The 20,746-nt window shown below is 35.3% G+C and overlaps 1 protein-coding gene and 2 long non-coding RNA genes across 10 annotated transcripts; all 3 read right to left on the bottom strand.

The window, feature by feature from the left end:
• Window positions 1-249: 249 nt before the first annotated feature.
• Window positions 250-911, bottom strand: LOC122598962. The gene is made up of 2 exons (XR_006323804.1): window positions 810-911; window positions 250-689 (listed from the first exon to the last, which is right to left on the bottom strand). It is a non-coding gene; the product is annotated as an uncharacterized LOC122598962 (long non-coding RNA).
• Window positions 912-1,061: 150 nt separating this feature from the next.
• LOC122598961 lies at window positions 1,062-9,172 on the bottom strand. Of its 2 annotated transcripts, none has more exons than XR_006323803.1 (5): window positions 8,724-9,172; window positions 5,833-5,928; window positions 4,723-4,813; window positions 2,775-2,810; window positions 1,062-2,552 (listed from the first exon to the last, which is right to left on the bottom strand). It is a non-coding gene; the product is annotated as an uncharacterized LOC122598961 (long non-coding RNA). The 2 variants fall into 2 exon arrangements; XR_006323802.1 differs by lacking the exon at window positions 8,724-9,172 and adding an exon at window positions 6,232-6,854.
• A 1,253-nt stretch (window positions 9,173-10,425) lies between these two features.
• LOC122602348 lies at window positions 10,426-19,409 on the bottom strand. Of its 7 annotated transcripts, none has more exons than XM_043775046.1 (6): window positions 19,361-19,409; window positions 16,391-16,990; window positions 14,404-14,494; window positions 12,917-13,008; window positions 11,652-12,124; window positions 10,426-10,642 (listed from the first exon to the last, which is right to left on the bottom strand). In XM_043775046.1, the coding sequence occupies exons 5-6, from the start codon at window positions 12,112-12,114 to the stop codon at window positions 10,635-10,637; spliced, it is 471 nt and encodes a 156-aa protein (XP_043630981.1). In that variant the 5' UTR covers window positions 12,115-12,124; window positions 12,917-13,008; window positions 14,404-14,494; window positions 16,391-16,990; window positions 19,361-19,409; the 3' UTR covers window positions 10,426-10,634. The 7 variants fall into 7 exon arrangements, 4 of the variants coding, with proteins under 4 accessions (XP_043630981.1, XP_043630980.1, XP_043630977.1 ...); XM_043775045.1 differs by having other exon boundaries at window positions 11,652-12,127; XM_043775042.1 differs by having other exon boundaries at window positions 11,652-12,150.
• Between the last annotated feature and the right edge of the window lie 1,337 nt (window positions 19,410-20,746).

Genomic DNA, 20,746 nt, shown 5'->3' on the forward strand with positions numbered 1-20,746 from the left:
AAAAAAAAAAATTAGTTTTTAAAATAAATAAATAAAAAGTCTTTTGGCGAGTCAATATGGGTACAATTTCATTTTATGATAAGTAGTTTGGATAAATCTATGTTGTCTTTGTAACATATCGTATGGATGCCAAGTTTTGTAATATCTCATGCTTTAGTCATTGTTCTCAAACAGACACTTTCGTTCCGATTTTTGCTTTGTTGCATGTATTATCTTTTGATATTGGCAGAATGGCAGATAATATTGTAATTTTGGGGTTTAAAATTCTTCTTTGGTGTTTAAGAATTTCCTGAAATATTCAAAACATGGTTAAAGCAAATACAGAAACACACGTGATCGAAGTAAAAATATACCACATCGACCAAATCCCAATGTTCTTGTCTAGTCGCTCGGCTTCCGGCCGACATATTCTGAGGGGATGGCATCATTTTTATGTTCTGTTTTACTTCACAAACAACTTTCATAGGGGTGCCTAAGATGTAGAAGAATACAAAGGTAAAAGTTATGCGTCCGTGGTATGATGAAAAAATGATGTGACAGTGACGTGAAGTCCATAGTCATCCCGGGTCATGTCTATGAAACATGATGCTCTAACCCGAAAAGCTTCGTAAGTATCTATAAGATCTATTATAACTTCATACAGATGACTGCAACTTCCTCCTCCAAAACAATACACTGACTCAAATAACCTTCAAGTAAGTAAAGCCAAAAAGCAAAGTTATTGTCACATCATAACCAAGTTAAATTAAGATCTTAGGCACTCAAGGGATCATGTTCACATTCATAACCAAGTTAAATTAAGATCTTACAAACTCCTACAGGAAGAACCATGCATCATCCATATTACCCGGCCAACCAGGCTACAAGGAAGTTTCAAAAGCAGAAGTCACTTAAGAGCATATTGCCACATCTCCGCCCGAAATAAAATATTTGTCATCCAAACAACTTCCGGCTATTCTCTTTACTACGATGAAGATCACCAGAAAATAAATAGTTGAACAGAAAACCATCTGTACAAGACGACACTGGAATTTAAGTATTAACAACTTTCCAGCATTAGCTTACGCAGTTACAGGGCTTTATTTAGTACTCTTACATGAACTTATACAATATCCAGTCTCAGAAATAAAACAAATAAAACAATGATGCAACCAAAGTGCACAAAGAACCAATCCTTCCTAAGCGAGCAATAACGCCATAAATAGAAGTGTTTTCAAGACGTGTGAGAAGTTCACCTGCAGAAATCAAGCCATAGGCGAGGAGACTGGTAACAGAAATGTTAATAGCTTTAGGGTGAGTATGGAAAGGGAATCCAGGCTGCCCCTGCGACTTAATTTCTACAAAAGCAAGCAGCACATTGATGATAAATCCAAGTGCAGAACGGGGCATGAGGATACCTTCTTCACCAAATACTATTCGAGGGTAATAGATAGTCCATAGGTGGCCTAGAGGGACAACTACACCACCGTATAATCGTATTGCTGCAAGGTTAAAGATGTGGCCTAGGCATCTGAACCAAAATGAGGCTGTTAAGAAATTGTCAAATTGGGGTTTTGCAGGCTCTGGCTCGATTACAACCACAACCTGTTCTGCACCTGGAATTTGTATCATTTTTGTACCTTTGGGAGTGTTTAGTGGGTGGAGTCTGAGTAACTGAATCGAATTTAAGGTTGTTTGTTGTTAAGCCAAATGCTTAAAACACTAATCATTTATAGGAATGGTAATTAAAGCCGGTCTCAAAAGGGTAATTTCTCAGTAATCACCAACTTATTCATTAGACAACTTTTTGGATACTATGTTCTTGAATGGGTCCCATACTAGAAATGTTAGTTGAAAATGTACCAATAAAAATAAGAGTTGCGCCAGACAACTTAGGATTATGTTGATTGTGTGGGTCCTACAGAGAACTAAAGTTTCCTAATTAAGTAAGTATTAATGGGTCCGGTTAGGGCATTACCGGGATTAGAATGGATATTCTTAGATTTACATGACATGGCCAACCTTAATCCTGGATTGTAATGGTATTTTTTTACTTACTAAAGTGAGAGTGTCATTTGATAAGTGGGTCATTCCCACCTTAATGTTTACTTCCACTCCCACATCCACTTTCTAAAGTGGTAAATTATGATCAAAAGTACTTTTTGACAAAAATATAGCGGTTCAAGAACTAGACACGTAGTTCTTTTATTCAAGACGGTGATCTGCACAAACATTATTTATATATCTCTTAAAAAAACTTATAAATAATGGATAATCTGACGGCTTACTTTGATCAAAGGGACCCATCAAACATACATACACACACAAGATGTTAAGGATTTGTTTGATATATAACTTTAGTAAAAAAACAAATTACTTTTCCCTAATTAAGAAATTTGTGTAACAATATTACTTATCTTTTAGATTTTTCCCTACAATTTACAAGTGCTGTGTCGATAGGATGTTACAGAAAGTATGGACTCAAGAATTACCTGAGAATTGTTCTAATAAATACATCTGCTGCTAAGAACTATTTGATGTTATATTCCGCAAAGCAAAGTGGACCTCAACATCTGCAGAAGAAAGCAAGATATATGCAAAGGCTTTCCACTAACTTGACCAAACTATGACCAAACTACACAAAGGACCTGCTCTTCCCAAACGAACTATATTTTATAAACAGAAGTGGGACGAAATTATGCACTAAATATTACACCTCGGCTGTAGAAGTCAACCTTACATAGGAAAAAGTTTGTGACGCTGAATTGGACTTCCAATAATAAAATAGGAAATACCTTTTCGAAATCCAGCTTGCCACATCGCCTTGATATCTGCAAGACCAATAAAACTGGATATAATAAGTTAAGGTAAGTAAGGATAGGGGCACTCTTTCAGTTTCTTCCCAAAATAATCCTCTCTGGTAAATTAGTTAATAGGTGAGCCAGATATTCCATCAATGTCGTATTATTGCAAGTTGATAACTGAAGATGTTGCGACAGAAGTTTTTCAGTATGACGTTACAAGTGTTGCTACCTCCCAGTGGGGAGATATTGGTACATATATAATATATTCCCAGTTCACAACTTCAGTCACATATTAAAAAATTAATGCTAGAGCCTACTTGCTAAAAATCAAACATATACCACTACAACATGTCAGACATGATTACAGGAGGTAATGGTTGTTTACTGCAAAAGCCAACCCCCACATGAGCACGTTGATAAGGAAACTCTCGTGATATTGGGTCATATGCATCAATGCATGCTTATGATTGAACATCCAATTGTTGAAATCAAAGCATCGATGTTTTTGCTCATGTCTATTGATAGAAAAATCCATGGTAAAGTTAAAACTACATGTTTTTTTTTTCTTTTCTGAAAGGCTAAAAGTTTATTCCAAATTAAAAGATAGCCAAGGATATATGTAATGTTTAAATATTTACATAAGATCATGAAAGCCATAAGTCAAGCTTGAAATATGCTACACGGATCAAGTGTCTAAGAATGCCAAGCTAAATTTGTTCTATACAGAGCAACATGATTATGCATAAGCTGAACAGATGCGGGACAATCTTAAAATAATGGAACAAGCTAAGAACCTTGCTCTTAACTATCAAAGATCAACTTTTGCTTTTAAATTTGGTACCTCAAGCCACAATCACCATGTACTTTATCCGGCTCATGAACCAAAACAAATAAACAATTCACGTGGAAACCCTCAAAAGTGTCATCACCTAAAAAATGACAGTAGGTTGATTAAAATAACCTCCAAACAACTTAAAAGGACATTCTGAACCAGTTTTGATTGGATCAATGAATAAAATCTGAAACTTCTAGAATAATAAATGGAAAACCGGTCACTTATTAACTAGCTTATGCCCCTGCATTTGTATTTATTAGCAACCATTTGCTTGCTTATGCCCCTGCGATGGCTTTAATATCACTCAGGTACTTTTTTATGCCCCCGTGATTGGCTTTCATATCACCCATTTTACTTGCTTACACCCTGGTGATTAGCAATATTATCACTTATTTCACAAGTACCGTGATAAAATTTTCTGCATAAGCACGTTAACAAGTAACAAACAACACCAGATGTGGAACCCAGATGGTCATAGCTTCTTCCCTAAATGTTCCTAAATGGTGATAGTTAGTCTATAGACGACCAATAGATGTCAACATACTGCAACATATCTATACTTCTATACTATATTATAAAGCAAATTCACTTTTCAACTTTCAACTCTTCAACATTCAACAATGTACACATGATAATGCATGATTTATCATACATCAATGCCCTACAACTTTAAACTTTTTCTCTCGGTCTCTCCTCCATAAATCATTTTATTCATCTAATTCATTCAAAATCTTTTATCTCAAAAACCGTACATCGATATATAATGAAAATTATATGGGTGTTCTTAAAATTTCATGCTCTTTCATTAGAGATGTCATTCGATATACTTTCGACGAATTTTTAAATCTGAGGGTGGAGCCCGTACGACTGGCATTTGGCTATCACACTCTATCACCTATCACACTTTATGACCTATCACCCTCACCATCTCACCGCCGCAATGCGCGGGTACTTACTCTCGTTTACTTTAAAGGTTAAACTTACTTAACAAAAAACTTGGTTCAACCAATTTTATGAATGTGAAATTTTTCCCAAAATTTCATGATTATTAACTTTGAATATGACTTATTCACCAATTATTAGCCATGCAGATGAGTTAATTACCTGATTGTATGCTGTTTGCTCAGAAAACCACCTTGAAAAGAACCTCTGACAATTAGTTGACACCTTTGTTGTTGCATTTTCTTTAGAATACCTGCATAAAAAGGATTCAAGTTAGTTTACATAGATATGGACAATCACTATGATAACAGCCTCCTGTAATGTGCAGAAAAATAAAAATCCAAGTCATAATATTTGTACAAAAGATCAAACACCAGAAACCAAAACCCGGTAAGATAATCAGAACAGCAAAGCAATACGATGCCTTAAGAAACCATATGTTAATTAAGCATTTGTAATAGTGTTTAGTGAACCAATTCACCTATAAAATGTAACCCGGCATTACCATATCTTTATTCTTCCTGTTACTAGATATTTAAATAGTCTAGGAGAACAATATTCTGACAAGTGCATGTTAACCCAAAAGGGTATAGACTCATTAAACAAAACTCAGAAGTAGGAAGAACAAAACATTTGGACTTATAAGGAGCTCAAAATTGACTTGTTATACATTTAACTCATGGAAGTAACCTCATAACAACCAAAGGTACAGACTTATAATATGCACATTTTTCACATACAACACTTGGGAGCGATATGCTTCAGCTGCTAAAGAACAATTTGGATCAGCTTTACACACCAATATAACATATCTGCAATCATTGGTAAATACAAAGTGAAAGCTCACCATCTTAACTCCTAGGAACTCAGCATAACACATCTTCCCAATAATTCATATGCAATTATGCCTCACAATTTACGAGGTAATAATATATCACTTGTAAGGACAAGCTAGATACATGATTTTAGCACTAAACACAACCAAGAATGTGTACACGTGTCCAATACACAGAATGACCATATACAAGACAAACAGAGGAAAAACATCATTATTTTTCTTCAAACTTTAACATGTGAAATCAACAACATATATGAATACTTACGGCTAACTCAGGTTAACAAGAACTAAATGGGATGATATACTCTAAGGCAAGCGAATCAAAAATAGAATAAAGATGCTAAACCCCCCACCAAAATGTATAGAGCAACCTTCCTTACCAAAGGTAACAACTGCAGAATGCACACATTTTCATTACAAACACACCCCATTACCATTAATAGAATACCAAAATTTGGCATGCACATAGAGTGGTTGTCGCTGAGTGATTTGTGTCGACTGTCGATTTCAGAATCCTTAGCTCTCTGATCCTGAATAAACACAGAGAAAAACTGATATGAGACAATCTTAAATTCATAAGCTCGTGAAACATCAGGATGACCATTCATATGTAAACCCTCAAACATTGCCATCAACCCAAGCAGAAAATCAGCAGGTACTAGCTTATTCATGTTTGTGGGCAATATAACATTAAAGAAAGGAAAGACTAAAGATAAACATGTCATATGTATATTCAGAATATACAGGCGATTTTCAGTTCAGCACTATTGACTCATGTTTAACGGCAGTTTATATTCAGTTATACAAAACAGAGCAGCTGGAGGAATTTATACCTATAGGAATTAGGATTATAGGAAGGCAGGAAGCTTAGGATCATTGGATGTGTCACAATGGTGCTGGGCAGACTATACAAGCACAACTAGCTACAATGTTTGCTAAACATCAATCATGGTAACACAACACTTCCAGCATGACTAAAGCTGACAAAGACAGACATATGATTCAAGAAAAACGCGTACTAAATTACCCCTGTACCAAAGCCCAAATACCTAAAAGAGGTTATAACATGACAAAAATACTAAATCATGGGTGGAGGTTATTGCTAGCACTGTACTAAGAAGGAGAAATGGTTCAAAGCACCACCAAAACAGCTGGGTAAATCCTAACAGCTCTAAAAAATTTTTTATGATATTTTCAACTTTAGAGTCAAGATTCAAGCGCTATCCTTGTGGCAATGCAGCATCCGATATTCCCCAAGTAATATTGAAAGGAAACCTACAATAGTACAATATCAATCTTAACCAGTAGAGTCATTTAAACTAACATAACAACTAAAATAATGGTAGAAATCAATAGCAGCCATATAAAATTTAGCTAGAATCATCATCCACACATCAAAAATCTAGAACCATCATCGACATAATGAAGAGATCAAGCCTATGGCAATCTTACAAATCTAACTTAACCTCATATAGTGATATGATTATTAAGCACCTTCCTCCTCCAAAACAATATACATAACCTTTACAAATTAATAGTGTTGGGACCGAAATATTATATTAATTTAGCGAGTTAGTAATTTATCGACTGTTAATTTACAATAGTTCTCTAAAATTGGGACTGGAGATATTAATTTATCGAGGTATAAATTTATCGAGTATTAATCTATGGATTGTCTACTGTACCAACTCAAAAACTTCCAAACAACTAAAAGATAAAAAGAAAAGTTATTAGTAGTGTGAAGCCCAAATCTTCAAGTGGGTGCATCCCATATATATAAGTATTGAACATGTCTAAAGTTCACATTGGTAGACAACTGATCAGAGATAAGACATGCCAAAACTTTGCAGATTGAAACACATATAAGCATTAAAAGAAGTAGTTAAATGGTAGGAAGTTAGTATAAGGAGTTATAAATACATCTGAAAGCTTTTCACAGATAGTTTTCTGTATTCAAGAAAAAGAGAGTCTGTATATACACGTAAAGAAATGAACATGTACTGCATAGCAAGGTTTACATCATCCGTCCAACACTCCCACCTCTTCTGAAAGTGAGCCTGTATATATACATCTGAAAGCTTTTCAATGAAAATTTCCTGGATTCAAGAAAAAGAGTCTGTCTATACACGTATAGAAATGGGTACGTACTGCATAGCAAGATTTACAAAATCAGAGAGTAGTTACAAAAAAAAGACAACTGAAGCTGGTCATGAATACCTCTTTGATTAGAAAAAGACGCATTGGCTTGTAGTTTGTACCCATATGAAACATTAGATATTATTTTTAGCAGCAAACATGTCATGGGCGGTACTTTTGACAAGGGGAAGTCCTAAACCAACACTTAAAATATACAATTAGTTCATGTTAACCTCTTTGTTTTGTAATCACAATCATAACATTAATTGGCAAGCAGAAAAGGAGGTCCACTCTTGCACCAGTCGGTCTTACTGATTCTAGGACCTAAGTCCAGAGCAATGGTTCTATATAGTTGTGCAACCAGTCTTATGGGGCACGGCTAAAATAAGTGGTTTACGGATCATCACCTTAAGTGGTAAAAAGTAACTTCCAATGCCGTCTTCCACGGGTTTTGGATCCCAATACCATCTTCGATGGTGTATGGGGAGGTTGATATGTAGACAGCCTTACCCCTACCAAAAGTAGAGAGGCTGCTTCCAGGTTCTACCAAAGGTAGAAAAGGACCTCCAGCCTGGATCGAACCCATTACAAGTGGTGTACGGCTAAAACTTAGTGTTGTACGGATCATCACAGTTTTTTGAAAAGTTTCCCAACATCGGTTACACAAACCCTCCTCCTTTATCCGGGCTTGGGACCGGCAAAAATAAACTACAAAGCTTATAAATGGTGGAGTTACAAATTTTTTTATTTTTTTTTATTTTCTTCCGTATGCCAAACATACCACATACAAATGTGTTATGCTTGACATAAAAATATTTTTTGGGGCTTTTTCTGATTTTTTATTTTTTTTTGGATTTTTAGAAATATATATTTTTTTTGGGTTTTTTTTGAAATATATTTTTTTGGGGATTTTTTTGAAATATATTTTTTTGGTTTTTTTTTTTTTTTTTGGCTTTTTCTGAATTTCTTGTTTTTTTGAGGGGGTTTACTTGAATTTTCTAATTTTTTTTTTGGGAGATTTTCTGATTTTTTTTTCTCGAGGGATAATCAAAGTGACACTAGATCTCCTGATCAGAGAAAAAGTAGACAAACAAGAGATGCGAACAAGAACCACTTACAAGCAGCCCTTGCCAAACGAGCCACAATCGCAAAGCAAGCATCATGATCAAAACCTAATGCATAAATATACCTTTCAGCACCAGATGCGAAAACATACGCGAGAAAACTCGCCACCGAAACCGTACTTGCTGTCGGATGCGTCATGAATGGGAAGCCAGGAACCGATTGTGACTTGATAGATAAAAATGCAAAGGCCAACGCGATTTTCTTCTTCCCAAAGGGGTGCGATTAGTAGCACGAACCGAGCCCATATATAGATGACGCACGCCTTAGCGACTAATCCTATATTACCGGCAACACCAAACACTGGGTTTGGGTCGTCGGCCCTAATATCTGACATTTTTTTTTATTTTTTATTTTTGGGAATGGGGAGGAGGGAGTGGTGGCTCGATTTATACGACCACATTCATCGGTGTTTCCCAAACACATTTGGTAGGTGAATGTTATATAAGAGAAACATGTAGGTTGTATAAAAAATGTTTGGTTGCTGAATATTATATTAAACCCCTGCCTCCACCTTGACCTTCATAAACAACCCAGATTGTTTCAAGCCACATTTCACATTTTCAATGGGTACTTATTTATAAATAGATAAATTTTTGTATTTTTATTCTAATCTCCTTTTACAAATATATATTATTGACAATTGAAATGGGTAATGGAATAAAGGTACGTGGGAAAAATAAGAATGAAGCTAGAAGCAGGATTGCTTCTAAATTTTCCTCATACAATCTTTTCCCTGTTTTTTACGTATGTGAATATAAATCTCCCATCACTGAAAATGCTAGCAGCATACTTGTTAATCCCAAAATATATATACCTAAAAATAATGTCTAATAATATGTTTATTTTATCCATTTGTTGATATATACCTGACACATTTTCTTCTTTATAATCATAACTATCGAATTTATTATATATTTGTATCTTATTTTTAGTCACATCTTTAAGCTTACTAATTAGACACATAAAACATTTTCAATTAAAATTATTCCAATCAATCAACTAATTCAACGATGGTTTCCTATTTGCCTATATTACTCTACATCTATACCCTCGATCCATGTTATAAACTAGATTTTTGTTAGAATTTTTTTTAGTATTTATACGAAAATTATAATTAAACACATATTATTTAAGAGTTTGGACCTAAATAAATTATAAAGTGAATATTTTAAAATATTTAAAGTATATAAATTATAACTAGATACAGGTAGTTTTTGTTGTTAAATCCATTAATTATAACATACCACCAAACTTTTAGAGTTTTAGTCACTCTTTTTTCATTCTTAATTCAAATTCTCTAATTTTTAAGACACTAAACATAGAACAATACTTTTTCAAGTAATGCTATTGTGTAATAATAAAAACCCAACAAAAAGTTTAGCGATATTTAAGAAAAGGTCGTGAGAGGAAACTTGAAATCAAAAGGAACCTAAGATTATACCAAGAATCAATCCTTACTATAAGAATTGTACAATAATAAGAACTCATTTTAATTCTTCATAGTTAAGTTAGTGGTCGAAGTTAAAAACAGTAGGATGACATATGAGGATTGGTTTTATGTTTTATTTATATTGTTTTATTAAATTGTTTGATTAAATTAAATGAAAAGGGAAAAAGAATATTTTGAGTTGAAAAAATCATGAAATGCCAATAAAATGGATTAATTAATCGAAAAGGTTGGAGGCATAAAATGAGTTAAAAAGATATGATTGGTTAATTTAGAAGAATTTAAAATTTAGGAGTGAGCCTTAAGGGATTGGGGCACATTAAAAACCAAACCATGACACATGTAATTTTAATGTCATTGTTACAAGTTACAACAACTAGATCATCAAAAAAAGGACACAACTGCAGAGCACTCCCAACTTCTTTCCAAACATACATCAAGACCATTACTGGAGTAGTGGAGTACCAAAGATTGGCATGCACATCTTGCGGCTATTTGACTTGTGTAAGTTTCTGAATCCTTGGCTCTCTATGGCCCTGAATAAAAAATAGAGAAAGTAAGTCACATAAGGAACAAAACTAAAAGCATACATGATTTCGCTCAAGTTTATCGCAGAGGAACACACAAATGAACACATACATAAAGATAGAACTGCAGACGGAATTCAGATTCATACGGTTAACAGATACGAGAGACAATCATAGATTCAATTTAACAGTTTGGCATTCAAAGACAGGGTTCAAGTAAATAAGCACAGACCTAAACATAGACTTAGCACCTCTTGATATGAAGAAACAAACAGGATTATCTTAACCAAGCCTAATAACTGACCACTTTTTGCATTTGAAGTTGGCCACTTAAAGCACATATATTCCCAATCAATATAATTCATAAGCCCGTAAAGAACAATAGGATAACCATTCATGTGCAAGATTTCTAACAGTGCAATCGTCCCAGATAAAACACCATACACAAGCTTGTTCATATTCTTGGGCAAAGTAACAAAGTTCACACAGGTAGACAGCTGAACAAATAGAAAAACATGCAAAACTTTGCAGGCTGAAGCACATATAAGCAGCAAAACAAGAACCGTGAATGGGGATGCTAAGAGGTCCACCACTCGAATTCCTACAACTAAAGTTATAAAACACCATAATGCCCAAATCAGTAGATTGGTCGAAACAGCATCCAAACAACCAAAGAAAATCCACAGATCACATTCAAAGATTACATAGATGAGGAATTTACAAAGTTATGATCCACTAAAATTTCTTTAAGGAAAATAAGAGGCCTAAATCATAGGCGACCTAACCCAGACTCGAGAATCTGTTGGTCAATCTAACACTAACTAATCCCATGGAATTAGGGGTGTTATTATTTTTATTATTTTTTTTGAAACAACTAAAATCAAAAACATATAGAACAACGTATGTACGTACGCACGTACTCAAGAATATAGTAAAACTGCGAGAGATAACATGAAAAGGAAGTAACAAGAGATTCTTGTCAACCAAGCAATAATGTTGTAAACCGAAGTTGGATTACCAGCATGTGTTGCAACAGCAGAAAAGAAGATCCATTGGGCAATAGAAGCCACAAACTCTATGATCAAACTGGTCACACATAGAGTGTACCACTTATGGAGTGTGGGACCATGTGGTGCTAGCTGCCATTTAATCTGTGCTAAACATAATAAACCTGGAAGTGTAAAGTAGATAAAAGTTGCTGGAAATGTGGGCATGATCATGACTAGAGCTGCTCTATTGAAGTTTCCCAGCTGGAGGAATTTGAGAGCATTGGTTTCTCCTGCTGCCTCTGTTGGTCCAGCTTCCAAATCATCATCTTCTACTACAGCAGCAGCTTCTTCGTCTTCTTGAATTCCAAATGCTCTGACTGCAAGAGATGTTGCTGCATCTCGTAACTTAATCAAGAAGAATCCAGAGACCATGCAGAGGTGCTGGAAGAACGAGAAGGTGGCGGCGCCGTCGTTGGTTTCTGCTGCGTTCATCGTCGCCTGCCTGCTGGTGAGCTGTGGCAGGGGAGGCTGAGTGATATTGTATTATTCTCATAAGTAAATGCTACTGTAATTTATAAAATTTAGCCAAAGGAAAGTATAAAAACGTTGCTTTACCTGGAGGGGCCCAATTAATTCTTACAATGTTGCCAATTGTTGGCATTTCCGAGTTGAGGGCCCCGATTACTTTTTGTCCAAATAACTTTCACATTCCACATAGATTGTTTCTATTTGTTTAGTTAATAATTACTTTTATCATATTTTTATCTCCTTCAGAATGCTTAGTTAGCACAATGTTATGGTGGATATTTTTCCAAGTGATCATCTTAAGTTACTTTTAACTTTAATTGTAAAGTTGGTGCTCTTAACCCTTGGATTTCAATCTAGACAATTTTTGAGTACATTGGTGTTCTATACACATATTCAAAGATTATTTTTGTACGTTGACCCTTAATACAAAAATTACTTTTGACTAGTCAAAGATTATTTTTGAATCTTTAGAGATCCTCTACCGACTTTGGGTATAATGGAAGTTATTATCAAATATACATCTCAAGAACCCAATTAAATGATGATCATTGCCAACAAATAACAGAGCAATATGCAGAATTTATACTTTTAGAATGGCATGGCAGTTTAAGGTTATCAGTTGCGTTGCTATAAGTAGAACAACTAAGCACAACCAGCTACAACATTCTAAATTTACAAAAGTTTTAAACACTAAACATGGCCATACAACACTTCCAACATGTCAAAAGTTGATGCATACAGACACGTGATCAAAGAAAAAACATACCAAATCGGCAAACCTCCCTGTACGGCTGTACCAAGTCGCAGTTGCCCAATAAGCTACAAAACAACTTAATCATGGACGAAAGTTCTTGTTGCCTGCCACCAAAAGGGAAAAATAGTTCACAAGCAAAACAAATAGGTGGATATGGAAAAACCCCATGATTCAAGATCATAATCTCCTAGTAATTACATTGTAGCATCCCATAACCCTCAAGTCATGCTTTAAGGCAATATACTAAATCAAACATGAGGATATGCTAAAATGTGTGACATTGAAGCCTATAACAGTAGAATCATCTGGATAACATCAAAAACTGCTAATACTATAATGACATTATTGTTGCAAGTTAATAATTAAGATGTTGCAGCAGAAGTTTTTTAGTACAATGACGGTACAAGAGTTGCTAGCTCCCAGTGGGAGATATAGGTACAAATGAAAAATATTCCTAATTTACAACTTCAGTCACATATTAAAAATTAATGCTAGAGCCTACTTGCTAAAGATACAACATATACGCCACTACAACAATATATATTGGCACGTCAGACATGATTACAGGTGGTAGTGGTTGTTACATGAGCATGCTGCTAAGGAAACTCTTGAGATATTGGCTCATATATGCCTCAATGCAAGCTTAGAATCGAACATTGGATTGTTGAAAAATCAATAAACCCTCTGATCTTCCAATCCAGATGCTGAACAGATGCGCGGCAATCTTAGAAAAATGGACCAAGCTAAGAACCTTGGCTATTGACTATCAAGTATCAACTCTCGCGTTTATATTCAGTACCACACAAACCATAATCACTAGCCATGCATTTTATCAGGCTAATGAACCAAAAACAGATATCAAATCGTGTGGAAACCCTCAGCGTGTCATCACCTAAAAAAATGACTATATGTTGATTAAAATAACCTTCAAACAACTTAATAGGACAATCTGAAGCAGTTTTGAACTTTTGATCCGAGCAAAGAATAAAATCTAACAAGTGAATAACAGAGATCACTTGTTTACTAGCTTGTGCCCCTACCATTGTGTTTATTAGCAACCATTTGCTTGCTTATGCCCCCACAAATGGCTATACTATCACTCAAGTACTTTCTTATGCCCCTGTGATTGGCTTTACTATCACCTGTTTTACTTGCTTACGCCCCGGGTGATTAGCATTCTTATCACTTGTTTCACAAGCACTGCGATATGATTTCTGCATAAGCACGTAAAGTAAACAAGTAACAAATAACACCCGATGTGAAACCCACATGGTCACAGCTTCTTTCCTAAATGGTCCTTAATGGTGATAGTTGGTCTATAGTCGACCAATTGATATCAACAGACTGCAACATTTTTACTTTAGACATAATTAACAGATCACTTGGTTCAACCAATATTAAGAATTTGATTTGTTTTCCGAAACTTCGTGATTCTTAACTGTGAACATACAATCTTATGACTTTTTCCTAATTATTAGCCTCGCAGATGAGTTAATTACCTGATTGTATGCTGTTTTCTCAGGAAACCGCTTTGAAAAGAACCTTTGACAATTAATTGACACCTTTGTTGTAGCATTTACTTTAGAATACCTGCATAAAAAGGATCTGAATTAGTTACATAGATAAAGACCACCACTATGGTAACAGCCTCCTGCAATGTGCAGAATAATAACAATCCAAGTCACATAATTTGTACAAAAGATCAAACATCAACAAGCCAAAACTCCAGTAAGATAATCAGAACTGCAGAGCAACAGGCATATTCAGTGACAATGGAATATGGTTCCACATTTCCAAATCGAACTCTGGATCTTTTTTTATAGCAAAAACAAGTTCTGCATCCTCTAGCCATACATTTCATCAGCTCATAAACCAAATACAAACAAATCTCTAAAAGCAACATGCTTAAAAAAACCACATGTTATTTAAGCATTTATAATTGTGTTCAGTGAGCCGATTCACATATGAAATGTAACCCGGCATTACAAATGTTCATAGTTAGCATACAAGTATTCTCCATCAAGCATGAAAATAATGAAACGGGGTCTAGAGAAAAAGACGCACACACACTATAACTCAACCTACATGGATATACATAGATTCATGTACCCATCCTTCCAAAATGTGAGACCCTTGACTCAAGCTACTTCACAAAACTCAGATCATGCATCTTACGTGTGGCGGTTTAGAAAAAACTAATGCCTTCACCGAGTATCTTAACAAAGTTTCAATATAAATACATTAACCACTAAAATTAAGGTCTTAGTTGAAGCCGAGACAAATTAAATCTATGTTGTGAAAAAGTAAGCTATGATATCTTTATTCTTCCTGCTACGGGGTGTTGAAATAGTCTAGGAGAAGAGAGACTATAGATAAACATGCTATATGTGTATTCAGATTAGGCGAACTTCAATTTAGCACTACTGACTCATGTTTAATGTCAGTTTATACTCAGTAATACAAAACAGAGCAGTTGGAGGAATTTATACTTTTAGAATTACAGGAAGCTTAGGATCATTAAATGTGTCACAATGAAGCTGGGTGGATTATCTAAGCACAACTTGCTACAGTTTTTCTCAACATGTATCATGGTAATACAACACCTCCAGAATGACTAATGCTGACAAAAACAGACAAATGATCCAAGGAAAAAGCATACTAAATTAGCCTGTTCCAAAGCACAAATACCTAAAAGAAGTTATAACATAACTAAATCAAAGGCGGAGGTTATTTCTAACGATACTAATAAGGAGAAACGGTTCAGATTTCAAAACACATCCGAAACAAATGGATGGATCCTAGAAACTCCAAGATTCAAGCTCCTGTCCTTGTGGCAATGGAGCATCCGATATCCTCCAAGTAAAGGAAACTTACAATATCAATCTTAACCTTATATAATAACCAGTAGAGGCCTCTAAATTAACATAAAAGCAACTAAAATAATGGTGGGTGTTTAAACACCCACTATACGGGGAGTATACATTGATACTTCCCGTATGGTACTTTGACTTTTCTGGCGAGTTACTTCCCATATAACTGTATAAGAGCATACTCGTGTATAGTGGGTGTTTATGCCTAATTGGTGAGTGTATGTATAGACGTTCCCAATCCTAACTTGACCTATTTAATATTAGAACACATAACCTATTTAATATTACAAGACACAACCTGCACACTAAATACAAAATGGAAAAAAATCACCATCTTTCCTAGAAAAGACAATTGGGGCTTTACATTTTGTCACCATTAGCAAGTTAGCACCTAGAGGCCTAACTTATACCGCCAGTTCATGAAGTTTTGTTATATTAGTTATATACATGAGCAAACCAGCTGTGGTACTGTAATATAAATCAAGTTAGAGATATGAAGAATATTGAAAATAGAGTAGATTGCTAAGAACCAATCCTTAACTACCAAACAAGCAATAACTGCATAAAACAAAGTAGGATCAAAACCTGAATCAGAAATGAAAAAGCCAAACCATACATGGGTGTCAGAGGCCACGATGATCTGAGGGTGATTTTGGAAAGGGAATCCAGGCATCCAACTTACCACTGCGACTATAGTTCTGCAAAACCGATTAATAAACAAAATCTGAGTCATCTTCTAGTAATAAACAAAATGCCAGATAACTTTACCATATAACACCAAAATCAAGTGACTAAAAGAATCAGGGAAAGGAAGGTCCACTATAAGCATCACCTACCTAGCTGTTCAAAAACACATAAAGGTATCTATGATGAAAGAATCAAATATCAAAGATAGAACATATTTGCCAAAAACACTAACACATACCTGAAACCCCATATTTTCTTAGCTATGAGTATTCAATAAATTACGGGTGGGAGACGAATTTACAATCTGGTCTTCCATTCCCAACACACCCCAAGACCGCCATCAATATACTGTCAATGTCCTTGTTACAATAACCGGGAACCATCATCAAAGAAAGGATACAACTGCAGGGCACACACAATTTCATTCCAAACAAACATCACGACCATTACTGAAGTACCAAAGATTGGCATGCACATCTTGCGGCTATATGACTTGTGTAATTTTCTGAATCCTCGGCTCTCTGTGGCCCTAAATAAGAATAGAGAAAAGAACATAAGTCACATAAGAAACAAAACTAAAAAAAGCATGATTTCGCTCAAGTTTATTGCTGAGGAATAAATATACACACACAATAAAGAAAACTGCAGAACGCAGATTCATATGTTCAACAGATACGAGAAACGATCTTAAATTCAATTTAACAGTTTAGCATTCAACTCAAGTAAATAAGCACATAACCTAAACATAGATTTAGCACCTTTTGGTATGAAGAAACTAACTAAAACGTTTTGTAAACATCAATCATGGTAACACACACATCCAGCGTGACTCAAGCTGACAAAGACAGACAAACGATCCAAGAAAGAAGCATACCGATTACCGAATTGCCTGTACCTTTTACCCAAAAAAAAGTAAAAAGATCGCCCTGTACCAAGGTCCAATGACCTAAATTAAGCTATAACATGACTAAACCATGGGCAGAAATCATTCCTAGCATGGTACTAATAAGGAGAAATGGTTTGAAATACAACCAAAGCAAATTGGTGGATCCTAGAAACTATATGATTCAAGCTCATGTAGCATTCGACATCCCCCAAGTCAAATTGAAAGGAAATGTACAATATTAGTCATAAACTTATATGATAAACGTAGCGTTTAAGATTAAAACAGTAGACAAATCTAAATTAACATGAAAACAACAAAAATAAAAATTTAAAAAAAATAATGGTGGGAATCTATTAGTCACCACATAAAACCAAACTGGAACCATCATCCATGCATCAAAAAGATAGAACCATCATACACGTAATGAAGAGATCAAGCCTGAGGCGATCTCTAAAATTTAACCTGACCTCGTATGACTATTGAGTACCTTCCTCCTCCAAAACAATATACCAACTCAAAATATAACTTCTAGACAACAAAAAGCAAAATTATTAGTAGCGTGAAACCAAGATCTTCAAGTTGGGGCATCCCATATGGAACATATTTAAGTTTCACACAGGTAGACAACTGATCAAAGAGAAGACGTGCCATAACTTTGCAGACTAAAGCACATATAAGCAGCAAAAGAAGTAATTAAAACAGTTGTAAGTTATTATGAAGAATCATATGGGCTGCATAGCTCAAAAGCACAACCACATCATTCAGATACTAAATATCATCCTAATAATCAACAACTCAACCCATGAAATCAGTCTACGAAAACAAACGAAACCGCCTTATACACCCTAAAAAGGTAGACAGGTCCAAAAAATCCTCCAAAAAACTAGAATTATGATTGGGAAGGGGGTTAGTAATTGATGGGTCAGAACCAATCAAGACCATACAATGTTGGATATTTTAGTGTAATTGGGTTAACTTGTTTGATCAGTATTGTCATAATAATACATCATATAGGATTGGTGGTGCGGAGAGCACGCCTATTTGAATTTATTATGACCTTAGGGGCGAAGCCCCTAAGGTACGGGGGTCCGGGGGCAGCTCCCCTGGGAGCGGGGTCCAAGGGGCGGCAGCCCCTGGCGGGGTCCAAGGGGCAGAGCCCCTGGCTGGGATCGAGCTAAGGGACTAAAATGGGGCAATTTTTTGGAAACTTGAGGGACTAAAATGGGGTCGAGCTGAGGGACTAATGGAAATTTTTTATTTCCATTAAATTGCTATAGTAAAAATCCCTCCGAAAATTAAATTTTCGGAACTTGAGGGACTAAAAATGGCAATTTTGAAACCTTGCAAATAACTGCCTTCTGGTGGATTTATACAACCCGTAACAAACTTTCTGATCATTATTTTTCTTCCTTCTTTCTGGTTCTTTTCTCTCAAATAATATACACACAGAACGTACTTAATTCTCTGAATTGTATCCGATTGAATAGTTTGGGTGAACTGCCAAATTGATTCAATCTGAAAGTGATTACACGCCTTTCAGAGTTTGATTATATCGGTTATCTGTTCGTTATTCACGAATTTCCCCAACATACAAGTGGTTTAAGGGTTTATGTACAATCACAACAGCCGTGAATGGGGATGCTAAGAAGTCCGCCACTCGAATTCCTATTAGTAAAGTTACATAACACCAGCATGCCCAAATCAGTAGATTGGTCGAAACAACATCAAGACAGCCAAAGCAAATACAGAGATTACATTCAAAGCTTACATAGACCATAAATGGGGCAAAAAGTTACTGATCCCATAGGCCTAAATCATATAATAGCTGACATACCTCATATTGAAGAATCTGTTAGTCAATCTAACTAATCCCATGGAATTATGAGGAATCTCATGGTAAACAATACAATGAAAGTATAGGGGTTTTTTTTTTTGGTTCTGAAACAACAAAAATTACAAACAATATAGAACAACATACAGTAGTCAAGAATATAGTAAAACACCGAAACATACCATGAAGATAAAGTAACAAGCAATTCTTGCCAAACCAGAAATAATGTTGTAAACCGAAGTTGGATTACCAGCATTAGAAAAGAAGATCAATTGGGAAATAGAAGCCACAAGCTCTGTGAGAAGACTGGTTACACAGACAGTGTACCACTTATGGAGTGTGGGAGACCGAAAACCATGTGGTTCCACCTGCTGCCATCTAATCTGTGCCAAACATAGTAAACAAGGGAGTGTAACGCAAACATTGGCTGGAAATGTGGGAATGATGACTAGCGCTTTTTCACAAATAGAGTTTCGAGCCGCTCTATTGGAGTTTTCCTCAAGGAATTTGAAAACATTGGTTTCTAAAGCTGCTTCTGGTGGTCCAGCTTCCAGATCATCTTCTTGTTGTTGTTGAGTCCCAAATGCTCCGCCGGCAAGAGATGTTGCTGCATCTCGGAACTTAACTAAGAAGAATCCAGAGACTGAGTGGTGGAGGTATTGTAAGAATGAGGAGATGGCGGTGCCGTTGGTTTCTGCAGCATTCATCCTCGCCTGCTGGGTGGGTGGGTTGGTTGGTTGGTTGAGTTTTCTCTCTTCTTTTTCTTATATAAACAATAAGAACGAGAGAAGATAATTGTTACTCAGAAGCAGTTACATGAAGCAGCAGTGAAGCTTCTTCCTTACAAACATAATTTCGGGGTTGAATTCTGTTTTTGATTTGTTTATTCCAGTTTCATCTCACTTTTGTTCGTATCTGATTTTTTCTTCCAATTTCATCCCAAACGAAACCTTTCATGATTACAACGAAATGTGGTGATGATTTTTATTACTTGAGATGGCCCTCTTTTTTGTTTTTGTTTGTTCACCGCGGCACGAAATCATGAAGCTGGAATAACTCAGAAAGAGAGTGGCGCCTAGCCGTTGAATTTCAATAGTTTAGGATTGAAATATTTGATCTTTCTAAACGTAGATGACTATAACTATCCCCGTAATTTCTAGACTTGTAGTTGTTAGTCATATTTATTTCTAGACATTGATAAATTAGTATACGCTATTTAATGGTGAACAAAATCAATAATTATAAAAATAATATATAATCAGTCTAAGTAGTAAGATGGTAATAGTAATAGTAAAATATCATATGTTTAGTAAAAAAATTTCAGTCATATGTATATTACAACATTACGGTGAGCAAGGAATTTTAATTTCATTAGAATTCTTATGATGCATTAAGTCTAATCATAAACTAACTAAAACACTTATGTCTCTATATATATATAATAACTATACCCTAAATAAATAAATAAATAAAAAACCAAAACCCTTTTTGATTCTTTTTTCTTTTTTGTCGACCAACCAACAAAACATCACAACATCAAATATTTTTTTATTATTATTAATCATCTC

Source organism: Erigeron canadensis, chromosome 5 (assembly GCF_010389155.1).
Source record: "Erigeron canadensis isolate Cc75 chromosome 5, C_canadensis_v1, whole genome shotgun sequence".
NCBI classification, from domain to species: Eukaryota; Viridiplantae; Streptophyta; class Magnoliopsida; order Asterales; family Asteraceae; genus Erigeron; species Erigeron canadensis.